This window comes from Podarcis pityusensis (genome assembly GCF_964106645.2).
Source record: "Podarcis pityusensis genome assembly, chromosome: 15".
Lineage (NCBI taxonomy): Eukaryota > Metazoa > Chordata > Lepidosauria > Squamata > Lacertidae > Podarcis > Podarcis pityusensis.
Window position 1 is genome coordinate 7,245,672 of NC_138040.1, and position 17,895 is coordinate 7,263,566.

Below are 17,895 nucleotides of genomic sequence, written 5' to 3' on the forward strand. Positions count from 1 at the left end.
TCATGGGAGTTTGCTAAATGACTTCAGTGGGGCTGGAATGATTGAAGGTGGTGTGTGTGTGTGTGTGTGTGTGTTTTAATCAAATGGAATGTCATCAACAGCGAAGAGCAAACAATGATCCACCCCACCGTTCCAATTTAGCAGGCATTCAATCAATACTCTGAGAACGGCTCTGTGTCACATTTATTGGCGGGTTTCAAAGCCTGTGTCACTACCTGTTGCCAGGGAAAAGGTAAGGTCAGCATGATGACTTTTTCCTTAGTGTACTCAGGCTTCCCCCCTTCCCGTCCCTACAAATGCCTCATTGTTTTAACACAGGTCTTGTGCAAAAAAAACACACACGCACACACAAACCCCCAGAGTTTTCAAAAAAAATGAAAAAGAGAAAGTTTTGTTTGTTTTGCTTGCTAGGCCATCTTATCTTATCAGTCCCTGAGCTACAATAGGGCAGGTGTGCTCACCATTTTGCCGTCTGGTGGGAGCAGGCTGTGGCTGTGGCCTGGGTCCAAACCGGCTGGAGACACTTGCTGTAGGGCAGCCTGGCTGGTGGTCACCATGGAGCTGTTGCCATGGTGACTAATGGCGGAGGAGGAAGTGACTTCATTGCTCCCAGGTTGGCTGTAGCGGACTCCTGGGGAGAAGATAATTCAAATAGTTTCAGGCATGTTATTTATTTGTTTTAAAGGCATTTATATGCTGCTTCACCATTAGCAGTTTCTAAGCGGTGTACATTTGATAATAAAAAAGCCATATGGGGAATAAAACAACTTAAAAGATCACCATAAAACCCACACAGAAACCTGGATGCTACCTTAAAATGCCTCCTGGAACCAAAGAGTATTTAGGATTGTTCACAGATTACACTGGACACAGATACAAGCTGTGCAAGTGTGTGGGTGAAAGCGTGCAGGTGTGTTGCTTTCTACAGCTGAGATTTTGTGTACACAGAGTCTGTGTGCATATTGAACATGACATGTTAATAACTATACAAGTGCACAGCTCAGCCGTTTTGTGTCCACGAAAGAGCTGTTCATACATCTGGCTGGACGCAGGCACAGGCGGTCTCTGCACAAGTATAAGTTTTGGTGTGAAAGTGTACGCTTGTTCACTTGCACAGCTCACCTGTTGTGTACATGCATGCAAAGACTGTACACTGTTTTAACAGGACATGCAAATTATTGTACAGCTCCACTATCTGTATCACACGGGCACGCGGGTTGTACACTTGTTGGATGTAATGTGTGAACACCCCTTTTGTCATTCATGTGAAGTTCAACAAGGAGGGCTCCTGTCTCATCTCAAGTCAGAGGGAGGGAGCTGCACAGGCCTGGGCCCACAAAACTGAATGCATGGAGGACCACCAACAGAGACTCCCCCCCAGAGTCAAGTGACTGGGCAGGGATGTAAGGGATCAGGCAGTCATTGAGATGTCCTAAATCCAAGCTGGTAAGGTCCTACACTGACTGGCAGAGGCTATCCAGGGTTTCAGGTATGGGTCTCTCCCAGCCCTACCTGGAGATGCCAGAGGATGAACCTGGAACCTTCTGCATGCCAAGCAGATGCTCTGCCACTGAGCTGCGGTCCTTCCCCATACAGTCGTATCTCGGAAGTTGAACGCCTTGCGAGTTGAACGTTTTGGCTCCCAAATGCCACAGACCCGGAAGTGAGTCTTCCGGTTTGTGAATGTTCTTTGGAACCTGAATGTCCAACACAGCTTCTGATGGGCTGCAGGAGCTTCCTGCAGCCAATCGGAAGCCGCGCTTTGGTTTCCAAACGTTTTGGAAGTCAAAACGGACTTCTGGAACGGATTCTGTTTGATTTCCGAGGTACCACTGTACATCCTTCCCATATACCAGATGTGTGTCCAACAATACACACCAGCAGCTGTGAGAAAAACAGACAGCTCGTCTTGTTAAACAAGGAGCAGTTGGAAGGTATGAAATGATTCACCGTAAGTATGTTTAGGTTTTTTATATATACAATGTTCAAAACCTTCAGCCATGGGATACACTGGATGCGGCACTGGAAGGCACACAGAGCAGATCAGAAATAATTAACTGAGGAAGCCAGCTGGGAAACAAAATCCCTTTTATCACTCCTGGGGCTCAAAAGGTAATTTGTTATGCACCGTCATGCGCCACAAACCAAAAGCATTGTTGGAAGGCGAGCCGCTGGGGGAAGATAAAGCCCGGGCAGCACCTGGGCAGCTAAAGTGACCACAGTGGACCTGGTAAAGGAGGAATCAGTGGCAGAACCCATGCTTTGCCTGCAGAAGGTCTTGGGTTCAGATCCTAGCATTAAAAAATTAAGAAGAGCCTGCTGGATCAGGCCAGCAGCCCATATCTTAGCCTAACCTGCCTCACAGGGTTGTTGTGGGGATGAAATGGAAGGAGGAGAGTCATGTACACCACCCTGAACTCCTTCGAAGAAAAGGTGGTATATAAAAATAATAAATACTTTTTTTCAGTGGGTACTCAAGGGAACGCACTACTGGCGCCTCTCCTTATTTTTTTGTTACTTACTGTAACAACTTCATGGTGAGTACCGGCACCTATTTTTCTAGTGGGGAAAAGCACGGAATAAATGCGAACACAAACGTGGGTGTGCATGCTGCAAAAAGCTTGTGGCGTAAGCAACACCCGATCCCACGATAAAAGTTCCGTCTGGAAGAGCCCTTTGTCCATCTAGCTCAGTACTGTTGACTCTGACTGGCAGCAGCAGCTCTCATGCAAGTCTTTCTCATTACCTACCAGCTTATTCTTTCAACTGGTGAGGCCACCTGGGCTTCAACCTGGGAACTTCTGCATGCGAAACATGACCAGTCCAAGGTCCCTTCCCAAGATTTCCACTCCAGATGAGACTCGAACTCAGCCCCACCGCTGCCCTGAGGTCTAGTTCTGGTTAAGCAGCATAAGCTAAAGCAGGGGTAGCCAACATGGTGCCTTTCAGAGGTTATTGGAACACCCCACCCATCATCACAGACCATGGACCATGCAGGCTGGAGATGATGTGAGTTGAGGTCCAGCAACATTCTAGAGGGTTGTTGACTCCTGAGCCAACAGATTACTCCACTGAAGCCCAGTAGCCAGTTGACCAATGCAGGAAACAGGATTCTGAATGAGATGGATATTTGATCCAATTTTGCAGAGAAAACCATGTGGATGTATCTGCTATCTGGATATATACACTGACCCACTCAAGCCATGCAAATCCATTGAGTTGACCTCAACCCAGAATATATATACCCACCATACATTTAAAGCACATGTTCTCCGCCCACAAAGAATCCTGGGAACTGTAGTTTGCTGAGGGTGCTGGGAACCGTGAAAGGCAAGCTACGGTTCCGAGAATTCTTCGGCGGAAGGAATCTGCTTTAAATGTATGGCATGTGGATATTGCGACCCATATAGACCCCATGCCACAGATGCGGAAAGTGTTTGAGAGGCCTTTTTCTCGAGATGTCTTTGGCACCCTCTGTTTCCCCATCCCCGATAATGGAAGAATGCTCTTTTGACAAATGGACCTTTGCCAGCGCAAGTGGATGCCCCAGACATGAACAGGGTAAACATTGCTCAATCTGAAGCGCTGTACACCCGCATTCTTCCACTGTATTCCTAACCTCATGCAAAGGGTGCCCAGGCTCGGGCCAGATCAGAAAGTCTGAAACATTGTTTGAACAATGGGAGGGAAGATAATTAGAACAAAGAGAGCTGAGTTTGAGGGACGAGGTTTGTTTTTTCGTAATTGAAACGTAAATAACACCGATTCCTTCATTACCTCCTCCCCTCCACAATCCACATGGATTTTGCCATTTTAAAAGGAGAATCGGTTTCTGCTTAGGAAAGTTAACTCCAAGGTGAAAAATCCTGTTAAGAGATAATTAAAGCTTTATGGGACCATCTACGTATTTTATTGCATTAATACATAATACAATTAAATAATGCCAAGCATATTAAGGTACCTGTATATTTGGAATTCTGAAGATTCTTGTGCCGATTCTCTTCCACTTCCCCACCCTTCCCCACCCCCACTTTTTGGCCCCCCAATCCTAAAATTCCTAGTTACAGACCGGTGGTTACAGTTGATACAGGGTCTTCTGGCAGAATGGATTTCTTTTTAAGCACTGCAGAAACCAAGTACAAATATGCTTTTTCTGATCATGTTCTCTGGTCCTCCCCTATCATTAGGCAGTGAGGAGAGCTTCTGCCTTTTGGAAGAAGGTATAGGGTTATAAAGACCAGGACTAGCCGCCTGAGAAACAGTTTCTACCCAAATGCAATTCTGGTTTTAAATGCAGTATAAGGAGTCTCTATAGTATATTGTATTTTTAAATGGGGTTTCAGAGTTTTTAGGGGGTTTTGAATGTCTTATGTAGATTTTTCAATTTCATTGTTCTGTATGGGACAATGACAATAAAGGTATCGTATCGTATCGAACTGCTTCAGGCAATAGAGGCTAGGAGATGGCATTGGCAACCCCCTGGCTGTACACTTCTGCTGGAGGACAAGGCTGAGTGTGTGGACGCCATGTGGTCTGTCCCTGCACCGCCATAACTAGCATGCTCCACTAAGGAGCGGTGGGGAACACTCTCCCATTGCCTGGAGCTAGGGCTGAAGCGAGGTTCAACTCCCAGTCCACCCAGCTTCTGCAATGGTGTCGTCTTGTATTTCACCTCAGGAAGAGAAATGCTTCAGGCTGACCCCACCTGCGGAGATGGCAAGAACATCAGGAGGGCCCTGCTAGGTCAGACCAAAGGCCTATGTAGTTCAGCAACCTTGCTCTTGGAGGCATGTGGGGTTGGACTAGATGACCCTCATGGTCCCTTCCAACTCTACATTTCTAGGATTCTATGAATATGAAGTTGCAGTGTAGGGCAAAATTGACTGAATTTTATTGTCATGTGTGTTTTTAATTGGTTGGCAAGTCATTTTGGGGGATGTGCTTTGGTGGTACAGCAGCATAACATACCAAAACAAGGAAACAAACAACAACACTTCTTACCTGCCTATTGCTATTATCATTAATAGTTCATATCCCACAGTTTCCCACTTGTCTTGTGCTTTCTAGGCATGAGTCTTAAGTGGTTAAACCTTTGACTTGCTGCTTTCCCCTAGAAAACCAGCTCTTTAGAACCTAAATCAGAGCAAATGTCAATCTGGAGAAAACCCAATGACATTTGTTCCCATTCAGGGCTGTGTGGATGAGCCCAAACTCACAAATGATAAAACAGTTAAGTCATTGAAAAACAATTCCAATAAAGATGCAGACTGGAAAGATCTCTACTTAAGAAGCTTGTTTGGGACTAGGTGGTCCCAGGATGGGTTGCGACAATTTAACAGTACAATATTATAACAGTTACTGATGGATTAACGTCATTACAGATTACAAGGAAGACAACAGGAAGGCTCCTAATTAGGGCTGGCCGATACCTGGATTTCAACATCGTGATATATCACCAGCCGAACATTGTGATATCACGATGTCTGAAATAAGGGTGGAGTTATGTGGCTGGCTTCACGGTTCTTCCTCCATTGTGATTTTTGCATAACACACACACACACACACACACCATGATTTATTATATATTGCCAGGTCAAAAATTATGAAACCAATATCATTATATGACTTCAAAACTGGTTTTGGATGATAACACCACCCAGCCCGAATACACATCATGATTTGCGATATACTGCCAGGTCAAAAATTATGAAATGGATATGACAATATGGACTTCAAACTGGTTTTGGACGACATATCAATATATTGCCCAGTCCTACTCCTGATCTCCCTTGCCTGCCTTCTCTCTGTATGTGTGTGTGGAGTCAAAGTCCAGGGCAAAGTGTTGTGCCTTCAGCAAACTAAGACTACACAGTGAAGGTGCTGGGTACACCTTTGTGGGGAGGGAATTCTCCCCAATTCAGGGGCTGCCACAAATAATGCCCTCTCCTGGGCAGACATCCCCCCCAAAAAAAATCTGATGGTGAAGGAACTGCCAAGAGGACCCCCCTCTGCTGATCTTAACACCTGAGATGGTCTATAAGGAAGGAGGTGGTTTCTTAAATATATTTGAGGCTCAAGTTATTCAGGGCTTTAAATGCTAATATGAGCACTTTGAACTGGCCCTGGAAATGAAATGGCAGCAACCAACATGATATCCCTGGCTTGGAATAAATGAAAAAATATTGAGAATCCTTAGCAGCTTGCCTGGAAGGTAAAGATTCCCTGGCTTCTGAATGTCTTGGGATAATATATTGCGCGAAGGATATTGTCTGTGGTTTATGGAAAACCTGGGCGAGACAGGCATTGAAAAGCCCAGCCCATTGTTCGCCCTCTTCCCTTGCCACAGCGTGAGGCTCTTGTGGCATGGAGAGGTTTCATTCTTCCCGGAGCTCCCTCTGCCATTAGTTCTCAGCAGCAAAGCCTGATAGAAAAACCACCTCTGCGTGACTGCGCCTTGCTTCATAAAGATGGCTTTAGTAGAGGAGCAGACGGAATATAAAAGTCTTGTTTATGGGACCTGAACTATTGTTTCCGACTCCAGGTTGCAGAGCCCATCAAATGCCTTTATTGGCTGCTTCATGTTTTCCTGCCCAAGCACAGAAAATATCGGTTTCCTAACCACATTGGCTTGTTTGGTGAAACTTTCCAAAGCAGATCCCATCTCAAATTTCACATTGTGGGTAGGTGGGGGGGGGGAATATTTCCTTTCGGGTTCCTCCAGACGTCCTCTTTATTGAACACTCATGATGATTTGTGCTTATGATAGTATCTGGGCAGTCACACACAATCCCACTTCCAACACTATATGTACCTGCAAAAGTTTTGGGGCAGTCACACTGCTTCATTTCCAGTGGTTCGTATCCTGCAACTTCCTGATGGAATCCCAAACCCATTTTTACGCCACCATGTCCTGGTTTATTTTTGTTCCACTCTTGTTCCACTATAGCCCCTTGAGACAGTGCTCATAGAAAAGAACCACAAAATAAAGTAGAATAAATCAACCACTAATGCACTATTTCTGTGTCAACACCATGCTGCAGAAGAGACCCACAATAAACCACCTTTGTCTGTTCTGGATCCATTGCCCATAAATTTAACTTGGATGACCTTGAATTCTAGTATTATGGGAGAGGGAGAAAAGGTTCACTCTCCATGCCATGCATAATTTCATAAAACCTCATCTTAACCATTCTCCCCTACCCACAAACAAGAAAGCCCCAGATGCATTGTCTTTTCCTCCTATGGGAGGTATTCCACGTACACAGGTCCTATTGCCTTTTCCTGCCCCTTTCCAACTTTTTCAGCTTGCCTGGTGCTTTTATTACATATCTTTAGGTGCCAGGCGAAAACATTCTCTTTAACCAGGCCTTGGGCTCATTCTATATCCTTTTAAATGTGTTTGTGGGAGTGGGGGTTATAGGTTTGTTCTTGTTTTTATCATATGTGTTTTCATTTTGTATTTTTTTGTTGTGAACTGCCCTGTGATCTTTGGGTTGAGGGCTGTATACCAATTTAATAAATTTATTACCATTGTAGCTCAGTGGTAGAGAGCATCTGCTTTGCATACAGAAGGTCCCAGGTTCACTCCCCAATAGCATCTGCAAGCAAGACTAGGAATGTCCCTGGCCTTGGGAGAACAGCTGCCAGTCAGTGTAGACAATACTGAGCTAGATGGATTACGGTCTGACACAGTATAAGGCAGGTTCCTCTGCTCCTAACCATATTCAAGTACCTCTAGTTGTGTTCACCTCTGGTTACGTATCCTTCGGGATACGTACGTGGCAAACCCAGAAGTATTTTTCTGGGTTTCGCCTCGTGCGCAAGCGCAAAAGCGCTTTACGCGCCATGCGCATGCGCAGAAACACCATCTCCAGTTGCGAATTCCTTGGGATGTGACCGTAGCTCCAGAACAGATCCCGTTCGCAACCAGAGGTACCACTGTATTCCAAATCAGGACATGATATACAGTGGTACCTCGGGTTACATACGCTTCAGGTTACAGACTCCGCTAACCCAGAAATAGTACCTCGGGTTAAGAACTTTGCTTCAGGATGAGAACAGAAATCGGGCTCCGGTGGCGTGGCGGCAGCGGGAGGCCCCATTAGCTAAAGTGGTGCTTCAGGTTAAGAACAGTTTCAGGTTAAGAACGGACCTCCGGAACGAATTAAGTACTTAACCCGAGGTACCACTGTATTTATAATATAAAAGCATGTCATTACCGGCAGTTTTATTTTTAATACTTTCCCCTCCTAAAACTGGATGTTTTATTTTGGTTATATTCACACCATGCATTGAAAGCACTATGATACCAAGCTTTGAACTTCCATGGCTTCCCCTAAAGAATCCTGGGGGCTGTAGTTTGTTAAGGATGCTGGGGTTGTTTTTTTTAGGGGACCCCTCACAGAGCTAGAATTCCCAGCACCTTTAACAAACTACAGTCCCCATGATTCTTTAGGCAGGGAACCATGGCAGTTGAAGTGGTGCAACAGGGATTACCGTAAATGTATTGGGTGGCTGTGACTTTTTAGTTCATAAGCCACACATAGCAGAGGAAGGAAACCTACGCCATAATCCACAAAGTCTCCAAGTCACTAAGGGCTTTTTCTATAATTCTGAAGGCATGGGTCCAAGTGGTTCTAAATCAGAACAAACAGCAATCCACTGAAAACAGGAGTGCCTTTTTCCTCTGACTGAGCACTAAGGAATGGGTTCTCCCTGGGGAAAGAAGCAGGGATAGAGGAAGTGTGGATAATCCCTAGATCTTCTGACTCGCAGGGGGAGCTCTTTCCACCCCCCCCAAAAGGCTGATCAACCAAACATTTCTGCCTTTATACCATTTCATCTACAAGAGCCCACGGATTCTATTGAGAGAGCCAGCAAAAACTACAAGAGACTGCCACTCAAAAGGTGCTTGAAAGCGTTACTCTCCTGCGGCTGTGGGGCGAATCATTTGTGTCCATTATAAACCAGTTTATTGTGACTGTCCTCCTTTGCCTATTTGGCTGGTGCCATAAAACTCTAATTATCCCCAATAAAACCAGAAAAGGTTCCTAAACAACGTGTTGAGCTGATACAACACAATAATGAGCAAGAAAGCGTAAAATATGGGGCTTGGATGGGCCGTCCCCCTTTGGCATTCAAATCCAGTATTCTGCTGCTCCTCCTAGCAGTAGAATGGGGAATAAATCACTGAGAATCTTTTTAAGTACTCCCCTTCCCCCAGAGAACTAACCCCTACAACTTTATTCCAAAGGACTGAAAATCTTAAGACACGTAGAAACAGGTATAATTAAAGAAGAAAGCACTTGTCTCCTTTACATGAAGAGTAAGTTGGTATGTTGTGCTAATATCTCTGATTTGGTTGACTTTTGATGAGTTGATTTATACTAGAAAGAGAGATGTCAGAATGGATGCCACATCCATTCCAAAACACCACAGTTCATCTCTGGTGTGACTGAACTCTCTTTAGCTACTTTAATTCACACATTTCAGGGTCAAGTCTAGCTATTTGAAAGCAGATGCCCAGGCTCAATCCTGGCCCAAATTAAGTCTCAAGTACCATCTTGGGATCCTCCATATGAACTCTTTATTTGAGCATTTCATCTTCATTTGCTTGCACAAGGCTTGTGCAGAGGTTAAACAATGCCCAGTCTTCATTGACCATTTGTTCAGATTTGTTTGCAGGAAGATTATACAAAAATGAAAGTTCATTTGGAGCTCTTGAGCAACAAGCCTGCTTCCAAAAAGAAAGAAAAAAGACAAAGACAAAGGGGACTTTTTGCGATAAGGAAAGTGATGAGAAGATGCCCTGGAAACTATGGAATAACAATTGCTTCATGCAACGCTGTTTAACCTTCATGCGACGCTGTTTAACAGCCAATGTTGTCTAACCTCCCCACAAACCTTGTGCAAACAAATCAGGATGAGCGCTCAGTAAGCAAGTGGTCTGGAAGCAACCTATGTCTGGATCCTCAGTCCCTCATCTGTAAAATAGGAGTTATAGTGAACTTTTTATAGAGTTATAGGGAGTTATACATCACAGGGTTATTGTGCAAGCAGACACAGTGAAAATGGTCATCAGCAATTAAAAAAAACCCCTCCCCTTTTGCCATCCTCTTAAGAAGGTTTAAAGAAAGTTACACACACACAAAAAAATGTATAAACTTTGCTATACTATAAACTTTGCTAAACTTTGCTCCTCATCCCTTCAGAATTCAAAGCTTAATTGCATACAACTGTTGCACATTATTTAGTACTGGCTAGAGTGGCTTGGGACAGAAGAGGGTTGCAGACAATTTGAGGCATGCTATTAAGCAGTTAAGGAATTTAGTGCTCCAGACAACCCTACAGAAACAGTGCAAGGACAGTTCAAATCCCAGCATGGAGAGTCATCAGTGGGGTCAGCAAAAAAAACAGCCAGCCGTGGGGAGTTGCAAATTCCATCTCTCCCCTGCCCCTCGCATTGTGCAGGTGAGTAAATTAAAGCGGGGATATTAAACCTCCAAAGAAGAGCTTTGCGGCTGTAGATTTCAGCTCTTTTTCTTTCAGCCTCCGGAAGGGATCCTTTGCACATCAGCTGCTTAAGGAAGCCTGATGTGCAGGACTGTGGAAGGATCTCCAGTGTTTGGCAAAGGATTCTGGGATACATTCTAGAGTAAACACAGAAGAGCCCTGCTGGATTGGACCAAGAGTCTGTCTAGCCCACCACCCTCTGTCACACACAGACCATCCAGATATCTTCGGGAAGCCCAAAAGCAAGACGTAACAGCAAGAACGCTCTCCCCAGTTTGTGATTCTCAGCCACTGGTATATAAGAAGATTCCTTATACCCGGTCAGACTATTTGCCTGCCTAGCTTACTATTGTCTGTTCTGACTGGCAGCAGTTCTGCAGAGGCTACGGCAAAAAAAGGGTCTTTCCCATCACCAACCACGTGGAGATGCTGGGTTTTGAACCTAGGACCTTCTGCATGCAAAGCAGGTGCCCTACCACTGAGCTATGGCCCTTCCCTCTAGACATGGGAACGTAGGAAGATGCCTTATACCAAGTCACACCATTGGTCCATTTCCTAGTGCTACCTGGAGATATCAGGGATTGAACCTGGGACCTTCTGCATGCAAAGCAGGTGCTCTACCACTGAGAGGAATACTGCTTCTGGGCCTGAACCTGGGAGAAGTATATAGCCAAGATGATTGGGAGCCATTGATAGACTTGTCCTCCGGTTCGATTTGTCTAATCTCCTTTCAAAGCCAACTTAGACAGCAGACATCATCATATTTTACAGGAGCAGATTCCATCAATCAATTAGAACAGGTCCTACAGACCCCACACCAGTTATTGAGAGAAGGTCACAGCTCAGCAAGAGAGCACATGTCCACATGCAGAAAGTCCCTGGGTCAATATCTGGCCAATTCTCAACAAATGAAATTGACCTATGGAAAATGCAACTTGAAAACTTTAATAAAAATATTTTTAAAAAAAATATCTGGCCAATTGAAGAGAGGTAGCAGGAATGGATAAAGGTTTCTTCCTGTTCATCATTATTATTATTTATTGATTTTCTTAATCACTCTTCACCATAAGGTCCCAGGGTGGAATACAATATAAAAACACAGGATGAAAATTAGTTGAAACAATCTACAATCAGAATCCTAAATATATGGGTTAATCTATATCTACCAGGTGTCCAAGGCCAGAGCAATCTTCAGCAGATGATGAAAGCTGTGCAATGAAGGAGCCAGGGACACCTCCGTGGGGAGAGAATTTCAGAGCTCAGGGGCTGCCATAGAGAGCACCTTATCACGATGCTCTCTCTGTGGCAAACTTGCAAACTCTCAGAAACAGCATTAAGTTCCAAGAGGACCTCCCCTGTGCCAGTCTTAACACCCAAGAAGGGTCTGTAAAGAAGGAGATGGTCCTTCAGATATTTCAGATGTTTGTTCACACACCATACATTTAAAGTACAAGACTTCAGCCAAAGAATCCTGGGTACTGTAGTTTACCTTCCATAGAACTACAGTTCCTGGAACCCATTACAAACTTGTGGAAATGAGGGGTACAAGTTTTAACTAAGTAGATATTTCCAGGAAAGGGGGGAGAGAAGGGTTGCCACTTAGTGGTAGAGCTCCTGTTTTGCATGCAGAAGGTCCCAGGGATGCCCAGTTTAAAAAGAACAGGTAAAAGGTGAGAGGAAAGACCTGGAGAGCTGCTGCCAGTCAGTGCAGACAATACTGAACTAAATGGACCTGTGAAGTATATTGCAGCTTCCTATGTTCCTGGAATGCACCATAGCTAAGCAGCAGCACACCTGCTTTGCAGGCAGAAGGTCCCAGGTTCAGATAGGGCTGGGAAAGACCTTTGTCTGAAATCCTGAGCCAGATGGACTATTGGTCTGACTCAGTATAAGGCAACAATCTATGTTCTTAAGAATCAGCATGGTGACTATTCCATATTTCTCAGAGTGTTGAATTTCACTACTTTCGGACTGAAGTCTGTGCCCTCTGAGGTAAACGAGGCCTGTAATGGCAAACCTTGCTGATCCAAAGCACAATGCTATTTATTTTATTGTTTAAAGGAAGGGATATAGGGAGGATGGGTTAAAAGGACCACATTTAAGAGCCTTTCCATCCTCTCGGAATAAACTGGACACTGGCTGAACCATCTCAGTGGCCCCGTAATAAGAGGAAAAACAAAAGAGAGTCATCGGCTAACTCAACAGATGCTGGAGGGATGCGGAGGACACATCAAAGGCACCCACGCTGGTTCAAAGCCCCAACTTTAATTGTCAATTAAGCATGCATAACCGGGAGGAGTTGTGGGGGGCTGGGGGGGAGCTGGAAACAAAGCCAGGGTAACCCCCCCTCCCGACTCCATGCTGGCATATTATTGTAAAGGCAAGCAGGGAAAACACTGAAAACAGCTGATTTTGCTGACAGTGTGCTGGTAGTGCATCTTGTAAGCAATCAGGCCCTGACAGAAGAGAGCAAGCTCCTCTCTCTGTCACACGGGCATTGTGTGGGACATTCCACCACTAGGGTCACATCGTGGTCAGTGGGGAAGAGAGTGGAGCCGGTTTAGGCAGCTGCTTCAAAGTACATCCAGATTTGGCTTGTTGCATTTGCTACCCGGGACAGTCGGAGGAACATGGCTACATACACACCATACGTGTAAACCATATTTAAAACACACATCCCTGTGAACTATAGTTTACCCCTCAAAGAGCAACTGCTCCCAGCACCCTTCAACTACAATTCCCATGATTATTTGTATTTTTGTTATACAGTGGTACCTTGGTTCTCAAACACCTTGGTACTCAAACAACTTGGAACCCAAACACTGCAAACTTGGAAATAAGTGTTCCGGTTTGCAAACATTTTTTGGAAGCCGAATGTGCTCTGTTTTGAGCGTTACGCTGAGGTTTTGCTATTTATTTTGCGTTTTTGTTTTTGTGGCTTTTTTGTTTTGTTTTTGTGACTGTGTAGAACCCGGTTCAGCTACTGATTGATTGATTGATTGATTGATTGTGTGACTGCAGTACATTGTTTATTGCTTTCATTTTATGGATCAATGGTCTCATTAGATAGTAAAATTCATGTTAAATTGCTGTTTTAGGGGTTGTTTTTAAAAGTATGGAATGGATTAATCGATTTTGCGTTACTTTCTATTGGAAAGCACACCTTTGTTTTGGAACGCTTTGGTTTTGGAAGGGACTTCCGGAACGGATTAAGTTTGAGAACCAAGGTACCACTGTATTTGTATTTTCCAACCCACCTTTCCTCCTAGCAGCTCAAAGGTGGGTTATTAATAACAACAATAATCATAACTGTACGCTTCCAATTGGGTTGGACTAGATGACTTCAAGCTCTGTAATTCTAGGGTTCAGGGGGGCCCCCTTCAGTCTTGGTGGCAAGGAGTGGTTTTGTGATTTCCCTCTAGCACATGCTGCAATCAGTTAATGGGATCTATATAAGTTTTGCTACAGCCTGATTATTACCAGCGTGTGGCAGCATGGAGGCGAGCTTCTACACTGGTGGCACCAGGGTTGTGGAATGCCGTCATTGCCCAAATATAGGAGCTGCCATGAGGGCTGGCATTCTGAAGGCACACCCCTGTCTAGGCCAGCTTTCCCCTGAACTGAACTTCTTGTTTCATTGTTTCTACTGGTTTTTAATTGTTTTAATTGCTGTGCTGTTCAATTGTTTTTGCATTATTGCATATTCCAATTAAGGATGTTTTGATGCCCTAAAGTATTCGTTACTGTGTATTTTAATTATGGATTTTATGGTCATTTTTTGGTATGTAAGTGGTATACAAATGAATTAATAATAATAATAATAATAATAATAATAATAATAATAATAAATATGCATGTTCAGGAACACCAAAGGCACATGCTGCACACAGTATACGTGATCTGTGCTAGCACATTATCAGAAAAATCATATCTGTCCCCGCCCCAGCCCTAACATATCTTTCACTAATGCTGTCCTGGCATTTCAGTTGCTAGAGAATAGGCTGTAAAATGACTAAGTAAAATGGGTGAAATCAGTACAGCCAGTGGGGTGGACTCAAGCCACATCCATGCTATGCATTTAAAGCACGTTTATACCACTTTTATCCATCATGACAAACAAATCCCAGTTTGTTAAGGGTGCTGCAAGTTGGTAGGAGACCCCTCACAGAGCTGCAACTCCCAGAATCCTTAGCAAGCTACAGTTCCCAGGATTCTTTGGGGAGGGGGAAGCCATGATGGTGTTATAGGAGTGTTTTATATGTACCATGTGTGGCTGTGACCTGATCAGTCAGTGGTCTTTGACATGAGGAAAGGGGTGTTACATAAGCACCCTTTATTCATCTGCAGAAGGCCGGAGGGTAAATTGGTCTCACTATCCCAATCATGGGTGGGATTTCAGTTCGGTGGGTAGGGCAGGGAGGACCTTAGCTGATAAAAACCAGACTGGTTCAATCTGCTAAAATCTTCCTGTACATTTAACATTAGAGGCAGCTTAAATGATGACACGTGAATCAGAGAACGGGCCATAGCTTAGTGATATGAACACACACTGGCTCTGGTGTATCCTAGGTTCAACTCCAGAAAGGGCTTGGGAGAGATTTTGGCCTGAAATTCAGGAAATCCGTAGATGATGATTCCTCTGAGGTTCTTCCGAGGCTTTAATTTTAGCCACAAACTTTATGCTGCGATTAATAACATGCTGTGAACCACCCTGAGACCTATGGGTAAAGGATGGTATACAAATTTCATAAAATATACTAATACTAATAATATAATGGCTCCTACACCAAAACATCCTGGAAATTGTAGTCTGATGAGAAGAACGAGGGGTCCAGTCCAAAGGTGACCCTGATTGACACCGTCAGTGTTATACTGAATTCAGGTTGCTCCCAGACACCCTGTTTATTGAATGTTTATTCTGATGATTCGTTTGCACCGAGTTTGTGAGGACATCGGAAGACAGTCACATTCATTTAAAGCACATGACTTCCCCCAAAGGATCCTGGGAACTGTAGCCTGCCCCTCCCGGAGTTAAAACTCCCAGCACCCTTAGCAAATGACAGAACCCGGGCTTCCTTTTTATGGTGGAAGCTATATGCTTTGAATGCATTATGTGGATCGTGCAACCGACATTGGTTATTTATTCAAAGATTGCTTTATAGCATAAAGCCATCAAAGCACTGTGTAAGATGAAAACCGACCCAAACCCCAAAATGTAACATTCTCACAACAGTAGCATCGTTCTGACAAATTCTAAAAACCAAAGAAGAATATTTATGCAGATATATAATTGATAGCTTATAAATGACTGGGTCAACCAGCAGGAAAAGCCTTATTAAACAAAAACATTATTTAAGTATTTAGTGAGAACTCATTCTGAGTGGTGGGTGGAGAGGTCAGACAACATTGCACGAAGCGGTCATTATCCCACACTTTCCAAGTGGATGATCCCATAACTTTCCTTACCACGTAAAATCCAGTGTGGGGTGGTCTTTTGGGGGAGGGAGGGAGGGGGCAAGGAGCTGTGCTTCCCAAGAGTACCAAATCAGCTTTAATCACACAACCTGAATTTGCTGGCATGTGATTCAATCCCAACCAGAAAACAGAAAATCTGGATGCAATCTAGCACAGCGGCTGTTCCTAAGTGTGATGCAAGATTTTGAGTGCTTCCATCATAAAAGATGACTCAGAAGGACCCATTTATCAGTTCCCTGTTTGTAACCAGCAATGCTGGATAGAAGTTCTGCAGCCTTCCATGCTGCAACTGGGTGGGATTACACTAGTTGTCTCCCTCCACCCATTCCTTTAGAAGGGGGCTGGGGTGGAGAGAGAGAGTGATAGAGATTGAGGATGCTGCATTGTTTAAGGAACCAGCAGCAGAGACCCAAAAGAAAAGAGCTAGTGACCCCACACTGACCCCAACACAACCCTAACGCTTGTCAGAAAGCTGATTTCTGCTGTTTGCCTCTTGAGCTCGCTGACTTTGGTGTGTAGATTACAGGTACAAGAACAATGGGGATTGTTCTGCCCAACAATGCTCCTTGCTCTACACCACTCAGTCACTTGAGATAGCCTCCCCCCTCCCCCAATTAAGCACCACTCTCTTCTAGCCTTGTCCCTTTCCAAACTCTCCCAATTTAAAGGTGCCTGCTTCCCCATCTCTCGTCCCTCTCCATTATCCTGCTTTGCTTTTGTGACAACCCTCTGGTCCACCCAACAAGTTATAAAATGACCAAAGACTTGCCATAAACACAGATGGGGGAGAGCATGAGACAGGCAGTGAAAGTTCCCCTCTGGGTGTCCCCTTTTTTATTGTGCGTCCATGATGATTTGTGCCCACGATGGCATCAGGAAGGTTTTAAAAAAACTGTTGTTCCGAAGGACACTGCCTCTTGACAATGGAGGCAGAGCATAGCCCCCGTGGCTAGCAGCCACTGGTGGCAGCCTTATCCTCCATCATTTTGTCTAATCCTGTTTTAAAGGTAAAGGGACCCCTGACCATTAAGTCCAGTTGCGGGCGACTCTGGGGTTGTGCCGTTCATCTCGCTTTATTGGCTGAGGGAGCCGGCATACAGCTTCCGGGTCATGTGGCCAGCATGACTAAGCTGCTTCTGGCAAACCAGAGCAGCGCACGGAAACGCTGTTTACTTTCCCGCCGGAGCGGTACCTACTTATCTACTTGCACTTTGACGTGCTTTCGAACTGCTAGGTTGGCAGGAGCAGGGACCGAGCAACGGGAGCTCACCCCGTAGCGGGGATTCTGTAATAAACGAAAATCTGCCCTTATTCCCTTATGAGAGCCCTTATAGAGTCCTTTGTAGGTTCTCAATCAGTCAGAGAAAAGAACAGAGGCCAACCAGAGAATATTGAGAAGCAAAGCAGCTCGTAAGCCTGATCTTTATTGAACTGTTGCAACAGGGTGCTCCCCTCACACGCAGGAAAGGAGCAGGACCCAGAACCCAGGTGTGCCCGCCCTTATATAGACATTTTAAATTGCCCACCCTGGAGTCCAAGACCACCCCCCAGACACATCATACCTACATCACAGAAGTGCATTGTTTATCTCCTGTCGTTGTTTATCTCCTGTCTGGCAGGTTACCTGTTAATGCTTACTTGATTGGATACTCTGGGGAGCCTGGCCAGTATTTTGTAGTGACAAATACTTAGTTCCTGAGCCAGGTCATAGGCTCACCCTATTCATACACAGATATACCCTTTTGTGAATGAAAAGACAATGGGGAGGATTTCCCATTTTCCTTTGACCTTGCAGAGAAAACATTTGGTCAGTCTGGGAGCCAAAATGGCTCCAGGACTGCCCTCCTGTGCTACCTCAGACATGTGGCCCATACATTTGTGTACGTGTTTGCCTATATGTATATATGA

At 44.7% G+C, this 17,895-nt stretch overlaps 1 protein-coding gene across 3 annotated transcripts in view; it reads right to left on the reverse strand.

Moving 5' to 3' along the window:
- Window positions 1-17,895, reverse strand: part of HNF1B (HNF1 homeobox B) — a 59,961-nt gene that overhangs the window by 13,357 nt on the left and 28,709 nt on the right. For all 3 annotated transcript variants that reach the window (XM_080983022.1, XM_080983023.1, XM_080983021.1), the window contains exon 5: window positions 462-631. In XM_080983022.1, the coding sequence (XP_080839148.1) occupies window positions 462-631 (170 nt within the window). The remainder of the gene's footprint in view (window positions 1-461; window positions 632-17,895) is intronic.